The 23,083-nt window shown below is 39.3% G+C and overlaps 2 protein-coding genes across 2 annotated transcripts in view; both read left to right on the top strand.

Annotated features, from left to right (window-relative positions):
• Window positions 1–2,919, top strand: part of LOC136753860 (uncharacterized) — a 65,165-nt gene extending 62,246 nt beyond the window's left edge. The window contains exons 9-10 of the mRNA XM_066710244.1: window positions 1,977–2,101; window positions 2,816–2,919. Coding sequence (XP_066566341.1) covers window positions 1,977–2,101; window positions 2,816–2,919 — 229 coding nt within the window. The remainder of the gene's footprint in view (window positions 1–1,976; window positions 2,102–2,815) is intronic.
• A 9,380-nt stretch (window positions 2,920–12,299) lies between these two features.
• The window catches only part of dock10 (dedicator of cytokinesis 10), a 91,407-nt gene continuing 80,623 nt past the window's right edge, over window positions 12,300–23,083 (top strand). The window contains exon 1 of the mRNA XM_066709329.1: window positions 12,300–12,829. Within this exon, the coding sequence (XP_066565426.1) occupies window positions 12,722–12,829 (108 nt within the window). The 5' untranslated portion in view covers window positions 12,300–12,721. The remainder of the gene's footprint in view (window positions 12,830–23,083) is intronic.

The raw sequence follows: 23,083 nt of genomic DNA, 5'->3' as shown, positions 1-23,083 counted from the left end.
CCCACTAGAGTACAGCATTAGATTGGTCTAGTCTGTGGCTCTGTTCTCTTCCATGGTTACCCCCTGCGATGGAGATATCTTTTGAGATTCTTGTGCACACTCACGTGTCCAGGCACATTCGCAGTCAATTCTGGAGGTTCAGTTTGCCCCCTCCTTTTCACAGTGTATCGTTGTGTTCTGTGTATCAAGGACATGCCTAAACATAAGTTTTTTGTTTTCTCTTAAAGTAGGCAATCACTCACTTAACAGCTGACACCAGTGCATTGGACATATATCCCTCTGGCTTCTTCCAATATCCCCTCAGCCAATGTTTAAAGTCCATCAGACTGCAGACTGTGTCTTCCCCTGGCCTTACTTGTTCTCCCAGATAGCAAGTCCTATGACTGGAATGATTTAAGAGGTGTCTATTTATGTCACGTATGTCTACTATCCATGTTGAGAAAAACCCGTATTCAGATTTTTTTTTCCGTTGCTCTGTAGAAAGAATTTGCTGTTGCTTCTATGGGGGCAATTCCTGAGTATCAGTCTTATATGGGGACAGAGTTGGGAAGTGTATATCTAGTTTACTGTGCCAAAACAAACAGGTTTCTTCCAGACTCCAGAGTGAGAGGGAAATGTGTGAGACAGATGTATGCAGGGTCTACATATAACTTCTCTGCATTTTACCATTCTCCTCAATAATGAAAATATCTTTTCCACGCTGAATCGGGCCATTGAAGACCAGCGTTTAATAAATACTGCACTTCGATTTAACAATTTCCTATAAAAACACATGTCCTGACACGTATCAATTTGCTGTTAAAACATGGGTTGATATTTTTAGCTATGTGGACATATTATTTGGTGTAAATATATTGCATGTGTCAGCTTGCGTGTGCAGTTCCTCTAGTACTCTGTATGCACCCTGCATAACTGTGGAACTAATACATGCAATTTAAACCCCGAGCAGCATTAGAATATCTAAATGGTACATAACTGGAATAATTAAATTAACGTTTTCAAAGTGGTACACACTTAAAGGCATTGCTAATTAACACGCTAACATTTTTAAATACATTTGAGACTGATATATGTGAGTGTAATAGTCGAAGCCCTGTTAATATTGTTTGAGACAACATCGGCATTGCCAGACTACAGAAAGGGAGCTGCAGTTTAGTCTTCTTTTCCCTATAGAATTAATTTCTAAAATATGGAAATTTCTGCAGTCCTTAGGCCATTGATATTGAACAAAATTCACCTTTTTTGTTTGAATTTCACATTGACCTATCATGAAGTATAGTGTTTCTGTACATGAAAAGGCATCATCGACAAGTCCTTTGTTATGTGCACAATCAATTTAGCAGCAATTACTTTGTAGAAAGAGCTAATTGAAAACAGGACTGTTAGCTTATTAAAGGGTTATGTTTACAGATTCCCAAATAAAAACATTACAAAAAATCAAAATAACTTTTTTTATTTGCAAATCTTATAAAAAAAAAATCCAACATAAGGAGAATAATATAAATATCTAATTAAAATGATGATTACATTATTTTCTTTCTGTTTATATATTCATGTCAGATTATTATACTTTCTAACAGCTGCATACAGACAGATATAAGGATAGATTGACAGCCATAGTGAGAGAATTAAGAGTGCATTTACAGACCTCGATATAATAAAAGCAGGAAAAAGGAAAGAAAATACATGTTTAGACATTTTAAACCAAAACAGACTGAATATTAATTATCAATAAAAAATGCAAAAAGAAAAATGTTAAATAAAAAAATATATTTTCTATTTATGACATTATTTTTTCTACATCATGTGAAAAATAAAGATATGTGATATGGCTCTGATATTATTATTTCACAAAATCTGCATAAGTGCATTTGTCACAGTTTATTCTGACATGCCAATGTTTGTTTTATGAAGAAATTAATTTTAATTTACTGTGTTAACATTTATGTCTTTGCCTTCTCCTTACTTATTTACAGAGAGCGCTACATGGATTTTGTGGCAGTTGACAAGTATGGCCTATACCTGTCTCGAAGCAACCCGCGCTGCCCCTTTTTAACCCACAGTAACGCCGATCTCTTGGCAGGAACGCTAAGCAAACAAGGTAATGCATCTGCTCTTTCTGTCCCTGTATGCTCGGGCTGTCAGTTACAGGCACGTTCTCCACAGTACTGTGCATGTCTTACATTTAACTCTCTGGATTGTATAATGAAAAAGAAAACATTGAGTGGACACATGGCCTTGTTTGAAATGGTGCCATTGCAGAAGATATTTTAGTCAATGAGTAAATTGTCCACCAGAGGGAGCATTCAGGGTTTCATCAAAATAAAGTATCACGTGGAGTATCAGTATCACCCCTGTATGAACTGAACCACGTTGGTAATCTTAAATGCAGAGAAAGATTTGTCACTTCTTGGAAAAACATTTCCCTTTCATAATAAGGTGTCTTATTGAATGAAATTGAATTTAACAGTCCCCTTGACAGTTCTAGATAGTTCCCTTTTAAATGTTAAGACAAGTGATTCTTTACTGTATATTTCTTTTTACACACCCCATTTTTCATATGGTCATGCCAAGATTTTTATACAGAAGCAATGCCTTGGCTCCTTTGTGTTCTGCTTGGCTAAAATGGCAATATTACTTTCACATAAACATTTTCCCTTCTTGTTACCTTTTAAATTAAAACTTAGCTCCAAAAGGAAATTAAATAGAACCTTTTATCTTAGAAAATCCTCAGATATGTGATCCATTTCCACAAAGTCCCCAGAGTGGCCAAGTCTTTAAATTCTACTAACCGATCTCTTCCTTTTTATTAAAGAAAAATACTACACCACAAAGAAAAAGAAAAACAACCTGACTGTGGAGCCATTTATTTTAGTTTTCTTCTGTTTGAAGCAGACCTTTGGCTTATGTAAAAAGTAAAACGGTTTTGGAATCTCATGCTAAGGGACAGATCTAAAAATGCTTGTCTTGTTTCCCCTTTAACTGTGCAGACAGGGCTGGCACTGCGAGGAATTGTAGCGTACAGATGTGTAAAAACAGCAAGGAGAGAGATGGGAATGTTACTGCTGGACAAATAAACTCCAGTCAAGGGGAAATGGGGAATGCCTGGGGTACTGTGCCTGTGACCCCCATCACGCAAGTCAAAAGAAAAGAGCAGCAGGTACGAGAGATGAAAATGCAATCTGGTCTTTGACTGTTGTACATTCTGTGCTTTATTCTTATTATAAAAGAGTGGCATTCTTTTCACTTGGAATATGAATATGAATGTTAGTCGAGCTTTATTGATCTACACCAACATACAACCAATCAGGCCCTCTCTGGAACACTCAGAAACACAGGGCTGCAAAAACCAAATCAAAACTTCCATAAACACTCCCTTAGAAAGAGTGTGATGGGATGATATTTCAGGAGAAGCAGATACTTCAAAGTCAGCAATTCCACTGTCAGATGGTGCAACGCTTATTTTATAAGTCAACCAAACAGAATGGGTCTGATTGATTTTAAATCATGTTAGTACCTTAGTATAGATGCAGAAGACTTGGTGAATGTATTGCCTGGGTGCTTGTTGCATTCAATATAAAATAATGGGAATGTTTGATTGTATCATGCTATGACTTGTGATGACTGGAAAAATAAATTACACAAAAACAGCAACCTTCTCTCTCAGCCCCAACGTGAACACGGTTTGGTCATGACATCATCACTCTGCACACATCCTTTCCCAATGCAGCTGTGACACTATCTGCCCACACTACCCCTGTCTGCCACTAGAGGTCATCATCGCCTGAGTTTTAATCAGTCACTCTACATTCCTTTACACTCCGTGCACCCGCTCTTCATTCTCTACTCTCATTCGTCACTTACTTCAGCCACGGTTACTTCCTTCTATGCTGTGTCTTGTATTCCTACCGTTTCTTTTCAAAGCTCGTGGTCGTTGGCATGTCGGGATAAGGATCTCGATTTGGAGGAACTAATTCAATTAGCAGTCCGTCTGGGTCACCTACTAAAAGCCAGACGAAGGCCTCCAACCACTGACTTTTCCCGGCATGTGAGGAGGTTCTCTCCACGACCCATGCAACTCGGTCACACACGCTTGACAATAAAGGAAAGACAGCGGAGGATGCAGCAGGGCATTTCCGTGATTCCTGTTTGGTTCGTCCAAGCTCTTCCCAGGATTCCGCTGTGAATACAGGATCATGTCCCTTACGGTCAATGTCACATAGTCACATACGAGCTCAGGTCACATGGGATACTAACAGTCTCTTTGTATCTGCTTTGTTGGACCATCAACCCATTGGCACTGGTAACATCACCCGGCAGACAGTTCCTATCACACTGCAGATCGGACTCCTTCACACAGAGGAACATTGTCTCTCCCGGCACTGACGTCATCCTTGGGCTCCCCTGGCTTTCCCATCATGAGCCAGCTATATCCTGGAGGGATGGTGATATTCTGTAATGGGGTCCACACTGCTTTTCACGATGTCTCCATCTGCCATGTCGAGCTACGTACGAAGAGAGCCCTCTCCTTTCCACCACACCAGAGATCCCACTGGAATACACAGACCTGTCGACAGTATTCACTAAAAGCCGGGCCTCCCACCTGCCTCCGTATCGCCCAGGGAATTGTGCCATGGAGCTGCTCTTTGGTAAATCGCCTCCCAGGCCATGTGTCTATCCCCTTTCCATTCCCGAGTCCCAGGATATGGAGGCGTACATACAGGAGGCTTTGCCAGTTTCTTTTTCGTGACCAAAAAGGATGGAGGACTTTGTTTGTTTTAATTCGTGACATTTTAATTTTTTCCCCCGATCTAATCACTCACTTTTCCGCCAGGTCCGGTGAAGCTTGTTGACAAATGGCCTCTTCGTCAAGGTGGAGAAGTGTGAATTTCACTGTGAACGCATCGGCTTCCTTGGGTACATCATCCACGCAATGGGGGTCCACATGGATCAAAGCAAGGTCAAAGCGCTCACTGAGTGGCTGCAGCCCAGAACTTGTAAGGATTTACAGCGCTTTCTGGGCTTTTCCAAATGTTTACAGTCGTTTTATACGCAACTTCAGTTCCGTTGCCTCCCCTTTAACTGCACTGCTCAGAAGGAGTGCCCGCTCTCTCTCCTGGATGGCTCAGGCTTCTGACACCTTTGCCCAGTTGAAAACCCTGTTTACCACAGTTCCCATACTGAAGCATCCGGACCCGACACTCCCATTTGTAGTGGAGGTTGCCTGCCCAGTCCTGGATCTCGCCCACCTTTCATGTCTCCCTGTTGAAGCTCCCGTGCCTCCTCCTCCTTCCTTGGACCTCAACGACAGCCCTGTGTATATTGTCCACTCCGTTCTTCAGTCCCGCCGCCTACAGGGCAGACTCCAGTACCTGGTGGACTGGGAGGGATATGGTGATGATATCCTGGACCTTTCCTTGATCAACAATTTTCACCGGGATCATCCCTCTGCTCCGGCCCCCTGTCCTCGGGGGCGTCCTCGCCACAGTGTGTCTGTCAGGAGCCACGCCTGGGAGGGAGGCTTTTGTGACACTATCTGCCCACACTACCCCTGTCCGCCACCAGAGGTCACAATCGCCTGAGTTTAATCAGTCACTCAACATTCCTTTACACTCCGGGCACCCGCTCTTCACTCTCTACTCTCATTCGTCACTCACCTCAGCCACGGTTACCTGCTTCACTATTTAATCCCCCTGGTCACTTCCTTCTATGCTGCGTCTAGTATTCCTATGGTTTCTTTTCAAAGCTCTTCTTTGTTCTTCTTTCTGGTTTTGATCATTTCTTCGTCTCTACGACCACCCTCTCCTGGATTTTCTGTATTGTCTTGTTCACCCCGTGACTGACCTACCGCCTGCCTAATCGACTTCGAGTACTGGACTGTCCTTATTGCTCTGTTTACCGGCCCACGATCCTTGCCCGTTCCTGGACTTCCCTGACACTCTGCACCTGGGTTCCTCCCTTGGCCACCGGTACGTGATAACAACACCCTACGGACGGAATTGGATTTACAGATTTTTTATAATCTGTGTAACCTCACCTTAGTTGACTCATAGACACTGCTCTCCGAAAGCCTTTTCATTAAGTTCAGTTGTTAAACAGATATCATGTAATCCCTGGTGAACTGCTTTGATTGAACAAAATAAAAAATAAAAATTGCAGATTAAAACCGTAAGAAGATAAGAACCCAAAACAATTTCAGGTTTTCTGATTCCCAAATGAACCCGGCAAAAATGATGAAAGCTACAGGCTGTTTTCTTCAGAAATGGATATAGTTAAAAATTATATACCATGAAACACATCTATCTGTCTTTTTATCTTCTATCTTGAAAGGTTTGCACTAGATTTAAAAAAAATATGTTGTATGGAAGAATTTCAATTCAATGCAAACTGGAACAACAATGTTTGTGTTAAAGCCACCTGATAACACAATTATCCAAATTCTTAACTATCTGGGAAGATCATGTCCAGCAAGCCCTTTATCAAGATTATGTCAGAAGCATTTATAAATATAATATATGCATTGGAATTTTAAGTACATTTTAAGTATTCTTTGTACATCCAGCATTAGTAATGTATTATGATCCTTGAACTCAACAAGAAACATGTTAGCTACCAGTAATGGGAAATTGAATTGTGGCTTTCAGTGGATTAGTGTCAAAAAATTATATTTCATCACATTAAGTATCCTATTCATGCACGTTTTGCATTGCCTAGGAACAGTATTCTGTACAATTAATTGGTATGCATTCCTCAGGCTACATTCTCTCCTCTGCTTATCATTTTTCCTTATTTTTTTCAGAACAACAGAACAGGAAAAATGAAAGTGCAACATGGCATTGGGCAGATGAAGCTGAGTCCCAGTGCCCTCAGAGGACATCACAGAGCCGGTTTTACACCACTTTCTGCTCATAAATGTAAAGATACAATGTTCAGACACAAGACTGAGGGCAGAAGTGACAGCACAATCCAATTCACATCCCCTCCCCAAAGCCAGAATAATAACTCTCCAAGTTTTCTGGTCAAAGCCATAAAGCCTTCAAAATCACATTTAGTATTTGAGTTCAGTGGCAGGGAGCCAGGGAGCAGTCTGTAAGATTTAAATTGGAGGATCATTCATCAGAAAATAGACTACAGGCAGCATCAGGAGGGACAAGGGTCAGATATTACTAAGGCATGTTTTATTAAATGCTAATCCGTTAAAAATGCATCTCAGTCCAAACACATCTCTGTTCATTTTATTTACATCTTAACTTTCCAGTTCCCATTTAATTAGGCCCCCTGCTTCGGATGCATTCCTTATTGGGAAGATAGGTCAAGTATAAAAAAGTAATCATATTTTTTTCTCATGGATCATGAGCTGAAACAGCAATAAAACCACAAAAACTCAAAACTCTTATGCAGGTGTCGGAGAGCATTCCTTTAAACCAGAAAATTCTGTTCCTAGAAAAACAAACATTCAAAACAGTCACTGAGAAGTATGTTTTAGTTTTTAGGTTTTTATTTGTATCCTGGCTATGCGTTTGTGAGTGTGTGTACACCATAACTTATTTCGCATTTGATTAAAAGCAACTGGTAAATAGTGAGGAAAGCACTCGTTAAAGAAATCAAATACGTTTGTCGGTGGCTTTGAATTCTCTAGCGACATAAACATAAGTCTCTTAAACATACTTGGGAAAGTGTGTAAGAATTGTATATACAAGGGACCGTTGTCTTGCCTTTATAATTCAATATGCAGTGCAACCACAGAGTTGATTCCTTGCCGTAAGTCAGTACAACTATGAAGCAGATCTGAAGCAGATTGTAAAACAAATAAATAAATAAATAACATTGTTTACTCTTTCAGTGAGCGCTGAATTTCATCTTCAAAGTTAGCGGCCAGGGGCATGAAATTCAAGATAGGAGGGTGCAATGCAAACATAACAGCCCAAGCCAAGACACATTTTCAAATCCGCTGACTTCATCTCCACAAGTCCAATTTGAAGTTACCGATTTTAAGAAACTATTATTAACCATGAAGTTACTATGTGAAGTGCCGTTAAAACCATGTTTAAATGCTGGTGAGTGATTGACAGATTAATGAGAAATCTACACTGGCAGCATTGTCATGGTAGTTAAATGAAGCCAATTATTACACCACACAATAGAAGATTCATTGACATCTTAGTCTAATGTTACAAATGTTAACGAATAATATTTAATTTACAATGAGACCCGTTACACTGAAAATATTTTAAAATTCAGAATTTGCCTCTGCTTAAGACTAATTTCTCTCTTTTGTTTGTCAACGGGCTGTTGTAAGTCCCTGTGTCTCACTTCATCGATTCAATGAACAGTATGTCATAGAAAACATCCCTCTGTCACAGCTTGAATTGCACTGTATAGAAATATTTCCTAGCAGAGGTGCATTTCTCCATCTCTTCCTCTTTCTGAGACTTCAACAACCTCTGGTACCATACACTTTAGGCAGTGTCACAGGCTTTACATTCATATAGCCTCAAGTAGTTTAAACAGAAGATTATTAGTAACATTAATCTTTCAAAAATAGAGTGGTCTCAAGGCCAATCTGTGATAGTGCCCTAGATTCCAAGTTTGTGGTAGAGAACAAAGACCTGGAAAGAAAATGTCGAAGCCCCCAACTGGAGCAAGAGCTAGAGGAATTATAATTATTTTGGCAGACAGTAAAGCGATTGGCTCTTAACTTCATCTGTCTGGTAGAATACTTTACACAGTCACACTCTTACCCTGTTTGCACAGTAATAAAACAGCAAACATATATGTAGATGCATTTGATTGCTATTACAGAAACAATGTTTGTATGTTTGTCAGTCCGTATTGTTTGACTATTGTATGACTATGGGTTTAATGAAGAATGAACAACACCATAAAATAATATAAATGACAACGTCCTCAGGAATGATTTGTATTTTCTGAAAATGTGCACAGGAATATTTTAGGTAACTAATTATTACTATTACTAAACATTACTATTATTATTATTATTATTATTATTATTATTATTATTATTATTATTATTATACTCTCATTACTTTAGTACTGAAAAAATAGTATCAGTAATTCACTATTTTGAATTTAAATGTTGTTTATTCAGGTATTAAATATTTTATGAGATTCATAATAAAAGTATTTTTTTTTTTGGTTGGTTTATCTTTGTTTTAATGACCCCATCTTGTGGATCTAAAAGGTATAACAACTTGATTTTGTGTTGAGCAGGAATTTGAAGTGGAAGAAATTCTAGTAGCTTAACGTTACACTTCAGCCATGGTTTTAGGTCATGCTTGAGTTTAAGATCGAGGTCATCGTTAGGTCAAATGATTTGGTAAATTTACGGTAAGTAAAACATTAGGTTTTGGCTAAGAATTTGTAAAGTAGGAAAAGGAGTTTTTGCAGCAGTCTGTCATTGGGGTGAGGTTTGAGTCTTCCAAAGGTTTATTATTATCTGATTTCTTAGCAGACACCCTTATCCAGGGTGACTTACAATTGTTACAACATATCACATTATTTTTACATTTGTACCCATTTATACAGCTGGGTATTTACTGGAGCAGTCTAGGTAAAGTTCCTTGCTCAAGGGTTCAACAGCAGTGCCCCCCACCTGGGGATTGAACCCACAGCCCTCCACTCCAGACTCCACACTGCTGCCCACTCCTTAGTCGGCCCTTACAATATCTGGAACCCCAACACTAATCAGCATACAAATCTCAATCTAACCCAATCCACAACCCCACTGTTCTTAAGTAACCTAGTACTCAATCAATACTTACCCTAATGGAAGTAATTCTTCAATTAATAAAGATATGGCATTTCATTAGCCTGGCATCTTATTCCGAACTGTGATAATGCATTACTGAGTCAACAGGAGACAGCTTACCCTTTAGCATCATGTTACATCATTAGGACTTTTATAAACCCTGGCTACAGCCTGAACCCTGACCTTAGCAAACACCACATTTTGAAGCTAGGCCCATGAAAATCTACACCAGATTCAGTAACCTCTGTAGAAAAACTTTAACAAAAGCCTAAGTTCAATGTGGAGTGTAACCCTATCTCTTGCCTGGGCCAAAATGTAACCCTAATTTTTTCAACTTTCATTTTAATGCAGAATTTAGTGAAAATGTATATTCTATATGATATCCAAAATAGAAAAATGAGCTGAAGGCAGCTGTTTGTTTACTCAACTTTACTCTCAATATTCAACTGTGATGGCAGCTTTTGGTTATTGTAAAGCTCATAAAAAAATATTGGAAATCCGACAGAACAGAAAGAGTTCCATATGTACGAATCTTCAGGGCTGCTGCTGACTCCAGAGTGACTGCTCAAATATACTTGGAATGGCGCAGCTCCACTCATCCACCAGCAGAGGGCAGTAGAGATGAACAGAGATGACGCTTGTTCCCCAGACAGCCTTCAGAGCCTTGCAGTGACAGGCCTGTAATCGGCTCTAATTGCCTTTGAAAGTGGATTTTATGTCCAACTATGATCCCCCCCACACCAATGCTAACCCTAAACCTTTCCATAACCCATTAGGAGCTAGTTCACAATTAATATATATATTATTATTTGATTGTATTTATTTGACATTAGGATTAACAGATCAACAACAGTTCCTTGTACAACTACTGCTGCAGCTCAATGTCCAGCTGTTTTCCTTGTTATTGTTACCTGTTCCCTATCTGGTCACTTGACTTCACTTTATTGTAAGCATTCTATTGCCAACAGGGTAAGATTCATCTAAGCTGATGATCACTCAGTTTGCATGGCGAGACTTTTTCACTGTTAGCTGTCTTTATTGGCATGCAATTCCACAATGAATTATACAATTTTCTTTATATTTACATATATAATAAACAATGTTCTCAACAGTGTAGCTTAGACATCTAAATGTCTTTTACTGCAGTGATGATCATATTTCTTCTTTTTAAGCTATGGTACATTTCACAGCACTATAGGAAGCTAACTTCAAATGTTAAATTCCACAGTTGTTTATATATGCAGTTGGCTCACTCCTAAAACATAAAGCACTTTTACACGGAGATGATCATGAGAACTTAAAAGGGGGGTAGATACTCTCTTAAGATTAATATCACTCTCTTGGGTAAAAATGCAATCATGCTGTCCAAAAAAAAAAAGACATCTGGAAAAGCTAGTTTTCACATGCACCAAGCGTATACATTCTTTCAAATAAGTCTTGGCATAAAATGTGCTGTTCAGCACTTCATACTGACAAGCTGTAATATTAAAGGGGACTGCTGTCAAAATGTTCAAGTTAACATTGTACAAGAGACTAGGCTGGAGTACTGTGTGTGAACAATGTCTGCTATGTTCCTTCCGATTTCAAAAGAGACATTTATATATATATATATATATATATATATATATATATATATATATATATATATATTTATATACTGCTGAATGAAAAGCTCTCAGACTTGAAGCAACTACCAGTCTTACAGTAACATAAAAACTTAATACATGTATGAATGGGTTATAAAATAGAGAGTTGCATGCAATCAACTAATGATATAGATTTATATTACTAACTAAAATAAGACTGAATCCAGGAGACAAATGCTAAATGAGTGAGGAAAGCAGGCATGCATGAAATAGTAACTGATACATTTTTGAAAGTGAAAGAGATAATAAGTCTAAAAGAATACGTAGGGAAATACCATAGTTCACATACCATAATTCATATACAGAAATACCCCTGAAATGACATTGAAAGAAATTAATTCATAAATAATAAATACTGAAATGAATTGGATATGGAGTGAGCGTCTGGGTATATGCAAAGCAACCAGCTTTACAAGTCATATATTTTAACATTATGGAATCAATACTTAAAGTTTTAACTTCATTATGGTACTTTCACAGTCTTTCATTTTGCAGAACCTGACTGGATATTAACTTGATAAAAACACAGGACAGGATATCAATCACATACCAGTCTGGAACATTTTCTTTTCATGCCCAACACACTATTCAAGTAGTACGAACCACTTATGAGGGTGAAACAAGGGTGATGCTTGTACAAGTCTAGCAAAGGGAAGGCAAAGCTCAAGTCACTGGAAAGGCATTATCATGAAACATGTCAGATGCACTTTCTGGAGGGAAACCGCGCCTTAATGGACCACAAGGAGGCGCTGATGAATAAAATATGGTCTTGGAGCATCACGACCCCGTTCTAAGGAGGGTTCACTATAAAACCTTTTTCAAAAGATTAATACGAGATATATATATATATATATATATATATATATATATATATATATATATATATATTCAAAGTATGCTGGGATTCCGCTTTAAAATGACTGATCGAAGTACAACTGACCATTGTACGTTTACAGCAGACCTATGTCTATTTAGCTAATATTGAAAACATATATTAATGAACCCTTGCACCATAAAGACTACACTACATCTCTTTCTTTCTTTCTTTCTTCCAATGCATGCTCAGAAAAGAAAGTGAAATGCGCCCCGGCCTCCGCAGTGCCGGTTCAGCACCAGAGACGCACAGACGGACAGACAGCATTAGTTCCGCTTCCTGACACTGCTGAGCTGGAGGGGCGATCAGTGTGCGCCGGGGCTCAGCCGCTCCGTGTGGTTTACAGCCAGCATTTTCACAGCAAGGGATACAAAAAAAGCAAGAAAGCGCCCAAAAGTCTGTCTCCGGCCCCGTCCCCGTCCCCATGAAGACATGGCAGCGGAGTCGACCCGGAGATTCACCAAGAACCTGCTGAAACCGGGGACAGCGGCGGAGATGCGGCAGACGGCGTCGCACGCAGTGAAGCACCCGAGTGTGGCGGTGAGTACAATGCCATGCCGGCGCCTGCCCGGCTCATGCCAGTGGGTGCTGTAATCACAGGCTGGGCACACACAAGTTGTCTTTCTTCTCCCCCTGTATGTGATCAGTCGCCTCTGGAGTAGGTCTCATTATGGCAGCTGTGCTGGAGCATGTAACATCTCAGCTCACTGCACTGCACTGCCCGGGAGTGTGGCAAGAGCATGTGTCCATACTGCGCCCCTCATCGCTACAAGATCAAAAGCAGCCCAACTTCGCTTCTAAGGAGAGGGGCTGTGGCTCCAGTGACGGACTCGAGTGAAGCGCACTGGTGCTTTAAACTCATATGGTGGGATAAAGTGGGATACAAAGCCCGATTACGATCATCGCACTGTGCTTGGCAGAGAAATGAAAGTGATAAAGCATGCTTGGTGGGTGAGAAGCTACCAGGGCGAAATGTTTGGTAATTTCCCAGGCCGAAAAAAAGAACATTTCAGGATCAAGTCTGTGTTTTCCGCGGGAAATGCCCTCTTTTACTCTTTCATCGCGGATGCTAAATGACGTATGTAGGCAACAGCAAGCCCCTATAGGAGAGAGGGGCTTTGCTGGGCTCGGATTCAGCAGCATGCACTGTCAGGCATGCAGGGAAATGTATGCAACTCAAATTTGAATTAAAAAAAAAATACCCGTGCCAAGTCATGGTTTGCTGGGAATTGCCCGATTATGACGTCATAGATAATGAGCCTAGTGCAGAATGCATTTTTGGCATAGTTTAAAATAGTGTGTAATGGGGTTGTTGTTTTTTTTTTATCAAAAGTTATGTGAGGTCAAATATACTATGATGACGTGAACTCTTCAGAGATATTGTAATGCAGCGTATTGTGCTGCCATCAAAGTATAGGGTGTATTTTTACTACACTTTCATTACCTCGCTGTCATTTCTTTTGCAAGTAAGTGTCACAGTAAATCTGTAATTTGTGGTTAAGGACAACAATTTAGCTGTCTAATTAGTGTATCATACTTACAGTCTTACCAGCAAGTTGTTGTTTTATTATTTCTAATTCAAAAACCCATGATTAATTGTGGTCTGCACTGACACCAACCATGCTATGATTTTCAATAAATGTGTTTAAATGTCATACAGAGGGCACTGTTTTGTTAAACTGAAATGGTTTAGCACATTACATTATGGCATCCCAGTCAAACGTCATGGGGTAGATTCAAATAAATAGATGTAATAACTTGATGAGGCTCATTATCAATAGGAAATAATTGTGGGAAGTGAAATCATTGATTTGTAAACTGCAGCAAAAACAAAAAAGATTACAAGAAAAAAGGGAAGTATCTGGAGCAGGCCAATTTGAAAATGCTCTGCATGTATATACAGTAAATGAACGGAGAGTTCCTGTAGACCACATGCTGAACATAATTAGTGTGGTCAGTCATCTCAATAAAAATGGTATCACTGTTCACACTGGTGGCATAGTCTAAATCCACAAAAATGTGCATCATCTGATTGAAAATAATCCCCAAAGCAAATCCAAAACCCAGAAGCTTGTCCACATTGTTATGCATACAAAGGACTCTCACACCGGAGCATGTTACTGCTATGAAAATTAGCCAGGCTAACATTTTCTGGGCCTTCCTGACAAGAGACTGTTGGTGTTAGGTGTCAGAAAGATAATCATGAGCAGCATATCTTGTGTTCGTGTTCGGTTAATGTTGGTTACATGCCTTTTATGGAGTCCTGCTTGCTATTATCTGAGAAATAGTTTGCACAGCATATACACAGCTGTATTATCTGAGTCAGCCGCTAATCTTGCACCAAGATGTTGAAAAAGTCGTTAATTGCTGTCTTCAATGGCAAGACTTAAAAAAAAAAACTTCAGCAGCAGAACACAAAATGTTTTGATGTGTGTGATTAACATAAAAATAACGCACTATCTTTAAACCAGAGGTGCAGCTTTGAAGAGTGAACCTGGTGAATTTTGAGAATTCAAACTTATGAGGGTGTGTAATGTTTTCCATGACTCCAGGGTCGTTACCTGAAACAGTATGGAAATTAAATAATGGTACTGTCCTCGACTTAACTTGTGGGCTTCCCTCTTTTTTTGATATTGTAATATTAATGGACCCAATTAATGGAGTTGTATTGAGGGAGATGAAATAGTGTCATGTTACCCTCCCATCAACTGCCCAGACCCACTATAGTCACAAGTCATTTTCTGACCCAAATTGTGATGATTGAGGTCATTCAGAACACTAGGAATCATGTGAGCGGAAAGCCCAGCACAGCGCCAAGATTAAGAAAGCGTGGTAGTGTTCGATCATGACATGATTTAAGCCTTGCAAGATGACATACATGTACACTGGAGGTTATGAATAATGCTCCTCTGTTTCACCAGTTTACTGTTTTGTTTTTTCTGCATACTTAACATATTTACAAAGTAAACCTGTATTTTAAGTGGAAGTTGAGTATATATTTAGAGATACGTCCTGCAATTGAAACCTGCAGAAAGCTGTGAATATTCTATTTCAAAACCCCCAAACAAAAGCTTCTATTAGTATGTTTAGACTGTGCTGGATGAACAGGGCTAGGAGTAGGAAAGGGAAATGCCGCAAAAGGCCATGATTATGCTCGATTATGCTTAAACAACCATCGTATTGTTTCTTTAGTTCCATAGTTGTGCAAAGTTATTTTGATTTCTAATTCACAGCCTTCATGCCCTCCAACCTACATCTTCTAACGGTCAGTACCATGGCACCAGCCCACTGGGACTGACATCATCTGTCCCCTCTGACCACCTGCAATACCAATCAGCAGATTCCATTGGATGCTTTTAGTGCAACTTCTCAATTATGTGATGTCTAAGTATATATTCTGGTAATTGTCCCTCTCAGCTTCTTCATTTCTGAGTGTCTTCACTGGCTTTGTCCATCATGCCTTTGGTCTCAGGGTCTCCTTGCTCTCTACTCAGAACTCTATCTTTTCGTATGTTTCTGGAACAGTCCCCACAGAGTCAACTGCTGTTTACTTACATTTCTGTGCTGTGTTAATGGTACAGTGCTCTAACAAAAAGTAAAAAGTAACATCTTTGAACATCATATAGAATCACAAATGTCAAGCCACTTCATTGTAGTGATGACAGCATACTAGTCTGAAACGTTTAGCACAGCCTGGTCTCTGGGTTGTTGTTCTTTTGCTTTGTTTTTGGTTATGAATTTCACATTTTCAACTCTTTATAAACAGCCTCACTCGGTTCGAATTTTAATCAGCTCCTACTGTCCTTTCCAGTATTCCAGTAGGCTTCAGCTTGAGAAGCCGCCAAGTATCATTGTGACCACTTGGTAATGTGCCTGTTTGTCTAGGCCCCCCTGGTTCTTGGGCTAAAACACAAAGAGCTCAATCTCTCAGTACAGTACGCTTTCTGCTCCCCATCTCTACAAATCAGGTGTACAGCTGGACTCTTGACTGAGATGGTGCCCCTGATCCATTCAGGTCACTGCAGCAAGTTGACTTGGAAAGATACTTCTGCTTGGGGGGAAATGATCTGCATCTGTCACAGCACACTGATAGAGCTCAAATTATATGAATAATTAAGGCTGTAGGCCGAGGGCACAATTTTTTCCCCCTTTTTTGTTTATATGACATGGCTTCTTAGCATTCTAGTCCCGACATCAGAGCCCATGGCAATACTGCCGTCCTACAAGAGAATGTTCCAGGGATCCAAAACATTTCTAAAGCCGCCCATTATATCTGTCCCCCCCCAACGTGTGCAACGATGTCTCCTCTTCCTCTGGGAGGATCTTTCACAAAGCCCGCCTGCTGTTCCTTGTTTTCCCCCAAAGCAACGATCCTCCTGGGCAGATGTGACTTTTGTTTTCTCTCTGGTCTGAAAACCACAGAGCCTGGTTTCAGATCAGCAGACAGGTGGTCAATTCAGACGCTGAATTGAAAGATGAAAGTGGAGAGGCCAGTGCCACACAACGCTGCGAGTTCTAGGTTGGCAGTGTACCTTTTTGGTTCCTTTTGAAGAACACACCTGTTTCACCTCCCCCAGCCTCTCTCTGTGATTTATGGGCATTGGCTGATGATATATATCTTGTGTTAAGCCATAAAAGGTCACTGACAGCACGTCACTACCGTATGTATCTAAAAATTGATGTTGTTCGGAGAAAGTGCAGATGGTATCTATAGTACCTAAAAGTATTTTTATACCAGCCTCTCTACTGCTGAGGTCAACCTAGGCAATGTGTTTCATCCTCTATAGCATGAGACATCAAGGGCATGACGTCTGAAGATGTTATCTGACAGACTCAGAGGTGTGATGCTGTGCTGTTCTCACTGTTCACTTGCAGTTTACACCTTTATTCCCAGAAACATATTTTACAGACCCTATGTTTCAACCCTGCAATGATGTACTTTGCTTGACTGGGCCCCTCTTTAACAGTTGACTTTTTTAAATTGAAAGCTGACTGCCTTTGAAATACAATTACCCTGAAACTGATGTAGAGACGCACACATCTTATCTCCCTGCAGTACATGCATGTGTTGGAGAGTAATATGATTGAGATTTTTTCCATGCACCCGCAGTGATGTAATCTACTGTACTATAATGCATAATATGTAGGTCAATGTGACACGCATTTCCAAAGTACGGGAGCCTGCAGGGGACATGTTGACGTATCCTGTCGTCTTTATAACGTTGACTTCAGAGCTCATATTTACAACTCTTTTTTTGTGTTTGTTTTCTCACTAAAAATAATTGCCAAATGAAAATTATGTGTCTTCAAGAGAAAGTAAGCAATGCATTGAAGGTTCATTGGGTTGGACATGTACACACCACTTGTACATTACCCAGGCAGCTTTGCTGGTGATAGGAGGAATTGTGAGCCAGGTTGTGTACACCCAGGCAGCCAATAAAATCGCATTTTTGTGAACCTGCAAATCCAGGCAATCCCAGATTTACTCTGTCCTCCTGTTGAAACACCAAAGCCAATTCTGGTCAGAGGCCAAGGCATTAATGCTGTACTTAGGCAGAACACTAAACACAGTCTGTTGCCATTCACACCATATTTTGTCCACTGCAATATTTGTTCATGCTAGTCTCATATATTGCTCGTTCATAAGCATCGGCATCTAATGTGTGGATTTGCAGTGCTGATATGTTAGATGAATTCAGCACAGAGCACACATCCAGCCTTGATGTTCACCTCAAAAACTGCCAGAAGCATATGGAAGTCAGTGTAAAACAAAAAAACACCCACCTTGGGTTAAGTAAAAACAAGAAAAAGCTTAATGTAACAGTCCAACTTCCATACGGCACCACCACCGACTGTGGCTGCCAGCGAAGGCACAGTAATGCACTCACCGCTGGCATTGTGCACTAAAAATAGTAACCTGTGACCTGTCTGTAAATTATTGTTGCATTGCTGAGCCCAGAGGAAGGGAAACCAGGTCAGTGTTAAAATCTTGCCTCTGCAAACTAACTGAGGGGTGAGACATGCGCACATCCTGAATTGTTTGCTTAAGGATAACAGAGTAATAGCATATCATCATTTGGCATTTGTTTCCTCTTTTCCTGCAGACAGGTATTGCTAACAGCGCTTTATCCAGATATTTCTGTTGTGAAGATATTGGGTTGTTTTCAGCAAGTTCATCTCTATCCATTATTAATGTTTATTGACACAACAGTTCACCTGTTCTTTTATAATGAGAAGGAAAAATGCACCAGTTTTGTGGTTTTGTTTTGCACGGTCCTGATGTCTCCTAATGAGGTGTGTTTTTGTCTGTCCTGTATTTCGAGACTAAAGCTGGTGGCACATATTGTTGGGGGGTTTCCGCCAGTGCAGTTATAATTACACATTCCTGCCAGCGAAAGATTCTCCTTGCTGATGTAAAAGCAAAGGGGGGTCATCATTAGTAAAACTGAAACTAAGCTAGGAAAAATACAATACGCAGAAATCATACTGCGAAGGAGTTGAGAAACCGTCTTGGTTTCAATAAAATCACAGGCGTTTAAAGTTGTGTAACCTTTAATACTTGGAAGATGTTACAAACTTCCTGACATTGTCTTTCCACCATCACACACCAGTTATTGTGTTCGTTCAATGCTGTTGAGAATTATCTGCATGAAAATCTTATTTTGGAGCCCTTTATACAATGCAGTATTATTGATTTCCTCTCAGTTGTACTTGCTTCATTTAACTGCAATCGTTGATGCATAAAAGCCATGCAAAAACTCTTTTGAAAATATACAATAAAATGAGCTCCTGTACGTTAGAAATGTTACGAAGAATTAATGGTAGCTCTTAATTGCCGTTTGTATATTAAAACTATTCATCCCTGAGACCCTGAGAAAAAAGAGCTTTAAATTGTGAGTGAGTGCACCTGCTAAAACTACCATAGGTCCGACTGAGAGTGAAGTGCTATCAGGACTTGCCTTAAAACTTGCTTTGCTGTACAGCTGTCAAGAAGCCAGACTTTCATCCTGAATGTTACTGCTCTTGCATTCCATTGAAGACGGCTGTATAATCCCAGGAGATTACACACTACAGTCTCGTGTTTAATCTGATTGCACGGAGAGATTGTTCTGACATTCTGACATACACTTCTCCAGTCGACCAGGCTACAGAATTCCAGAGTTGTTTATCAGCAGCTAAACTCTTTAATTCCTCAGTGCATGCCTGCAAACTGAAGACATACGTTATTGATAGCAGTGTTTAGTAACGAGGCAGTCCTATGACCATTGATAACCAATTTGCCGTTTTCTTTGGCACAGAGAAAAGACCCATGTGGCTCGAATATGAGGTATGTTTTGATGGCGCTCTGTGTAGCCCACCATCTTAAACAGACATTACTCCGGGAGTCTAAATAGCAGGCAAGGGAAGTAAGGTAAAACGATTAAAAACAAGAACTGTAAGGAATGAAGAACAATATCATTACTCAGAGACTTCAGTGTAAAAAAAACATGAAGGATAAGGCAGCAACTAAAGCGTTCGGGCCATTAAAGAATCAATTTTCCACTGCTTCAGGGCAAGTGTGTGTCAGAGAAGGGTCAGCGCCAGTAAGCCATTCAGTGTCTTACTCTCTACATTTCTAAAGCTGACTTTCCCAGGTACATCCACCCAGTCCAGTCAGAGATGGTTTTCATCAAAACCCCAATGTCAGGGAGAAATTTCAATACTTGGGAAGTTAATAATCAACACTAAGATAATGTTCACTGATACCAATGCTATTAAGGATAAATTAGTCACCGATTATTCCCTGTAAGTATATTAGTTCAACTGAATACAATTATTAAGAACAGAATAAACTATCATTAAACGATTAGGGAAAACGATGTCCACTTTTTCTGTGGTATTTAAACACTTTCTCCTGCCAGGTGTGGGAATTTCTAGCTCTCTTCAAGAACAGCACATTCATTTAAAAACAACTGTGTTTTTTGACCCATAAACAACCAACTATTTCAAAGCTACAGTACAGGGTTAATTGTTGTTCTTCAAGGATGCATTTTTCTGCAGTGTGGAAAATCTCTATAGGGGACCAGATCTAAGTCTTAAATCCTAAGTAGATTACATGTAATCTTTTACAATAAAACTGCCAAAAAAATGAGATGAAATAATGGTTGGTTGTGCTGATCATCAGAATGGGAAAATAGAAAAGCAGCAGAAGGAGATTGCAGTTTCAATGCTAAATGGAGTGTAACGTTAGTGTGTGCACATATTGTGTGGGGGATGTTTCTCTCTTTATATGTCAATAGTGAGATGTTGAATTCTTAGTCTTGTTCATATGCTGACATGTTCCTGGTTAAAGAGAAAGTAATGGTATACGTCAGGAGAAAAAAGTATATATATATATATATATATATATATATATATATATAGATATATATAGATATATATATATATTTTTTTTTTTCTTTCTTTGCTAATTAAATAATACCAATTCTAGTCAGACAAGCTGAACCTGCTAAATTTGTTTTATATATAGATGAGCATAACAAGCTATGTTTATAGTTCGCATGCTTTAAATTCAAACATGGAGCAAAAGGCAATGAGTGGTAAAATATGACTTTTTGCCAATAAATAAATAATAGTGACTGTGTGTAATTCAAGGGCACAAAAATAGCTACAACCTGTCCACAGTCTGATGCTAAAAGGATGCAGCTAGTTTAGATTGTAGCAGGGTTGTAAAGCGGATACACTACAGATGTGATGTATTTGATTTGTGAAATATCTTCATGTACTGTTCATGTTTTGCAATGTATAGTTTTGTTTCTAAATTAATTCACAAGAGTGAGGAAGTTCAGTATTACCATAAGGTTTAACTTACTTTTGAAATGGCTTGTTTGGATACAACAAAGAGGGATGTAACTTGTAAGGCATGTATTTCAGAGAAATTAGCTGAATCTGTTAATCTATCTCTACAGCCTGATGTATATGAACAAGAGCAAAGCAGGAAACCAATGGTTTTATTGCATTTCCTCCCAGATTAACACCTTCTACGTTTTCTCCTCTTAGCTTTGAAAATGTTTGCTTACATTTTTTTTGGCGTTCAAACGTTTTGGTTGTTTTTTCTTTTTCTTTTATTTTAAGCAATCACTTTCCCTTTTAATTATTTTCCCACATGCAAGTTCGTGAAGAAGCATATTATTCTAAAGTCTACGTATTTATCTAAATGTTTTGTTTTTGTATAAAATGTAATGACTACCACAAAGCCTGACCTGTTAATTTATGTTTTGCTATATGGAATAGAGATGGGTGTTAAAGCACTCACTTGGCTTTTTCACCTTGTGTGTGAAGACGGAGGAGAGAATATTTTGTCTGAACTCACTTTTGTTTCCCCCCAGAGGCAGGAGATCATTTTGCATTTACAGATTAGATTGGACAATGTTGAGCAATTCAATTGTTCTGATACGTGTACGTTTTGGGATGGCAACCCCTGTTTTTTTTCATTTGACAGCCCCAATGGATAGGAATAACACTGCAAACCACTACAGCAAATGTGGGGTATGTGTGCTACAGCCTGTCCCTTTTAATAAACATTGACGATCACTGTCAGAGAACCTTAGAGAGAGAAATCACAAGACTCTCATTAGCTAGGGTAGTTGGAATGTAGGGTAATTCGGTCAGACATCACAAGTAATTACGTATTTCTCCAAGACTAAGGATGATCTTTTTAATCTGAGCCTTTATCAGTGTTCCTCCCATCTCTGGAGACATGAAACAATTCTGTGCCAGATATTATCATAATAGACATGGTCTCTTGTGTTAGGGTGTGCACACTATACATGATTTAAACAATGCTTGTTCATTTAATAATAATAAAAATAAAATAAAAATAAATAATAATAATATTGTGTAGCTTACAGAATTTTGTCAGAAATATTTAGCTCATGCCCCATACTAGAGGTCCTATTTTATATTTTGCGTCAACCAATTAAAATTGTGTATATTTTGTAATTGTTTTATACTGCACAGTGACCAACAAAACAAAAAATCCCAGAATTGGGTCAATGTTTGCGAAGTGTGAAACACAAGTAAGCTGCGCAGTAAAATGGCAACAGTGATGAGAAAATAATAATGTTAGAGGCTTCGCATTTGTCTCGCCTGACAATTAATAATAGTTGACAGCTGTCTCTGGGCATGTCAGCTGTGACTGAAGATGAATGTGTGTCTGAAGGCTTGGAGTGGGGGTGTAGCTCCAGACTTTAATAGTACTCATGGCAGGAGAAAATGAAGCCATCGCTTATACATACTCCAATATACCCAACCAGACTATCTGTTTTTGGTGCTACACACTGAAGAAATCACTGATTTCCGATATCAACCGATTTCAGTTAATTGTTTCCCAATAATGAAGGGGAATACTACTAATTTTGGCATGTTATTAGACAGTGGTGTATGTTAATTTCGGAATTGTGTAGTCAGATTAAATTAATGTTTCACCAATTGAGAAGGAGCAGCAGACAAAAATGGCAGACATGCTAGCAGCAGCAGCGTTGAAGGCTGCTGACCACAGAGTGCTTAATTTATGTGACTTTATCACTTCTGATTTAAGATAATGAGTGTCTGAGGTTTTTCTTTGCAAAAGTCAGTGGCTAAGATTTTACATCTGTGCACTGTTCTTCTCCTGTAGGCTGCCTGCTTTGAACTATTTTACCATTGCTTCATTGTGATATATCAAACCAAACTTTGGCAGTATTGCATCTGACATCTTGCAGTAGGAGGTCGGAAGTAATGTTGCTTTTGGGTTTCTGTATTATCTGTAGTCTC

This window comes from Amia ocellicauda, chromosome 7 (genome assembly GCF_036373705.1).
Source record: "Amia ocellicauda isolate fAmiCal2 chromosome 7, fAmiCal2.hap1, whole genome shotgun sequence".
NCBI lineage: Eukaryota > Metazoa > Chordata > Actinopteri > Amiiformes > Amiidae > Amia > Amia ocellicauda.
Note: the sequence above shows the minus strand (reverse complement) of the source record. Positions and strands in the feature narration are given on the sequence as shown.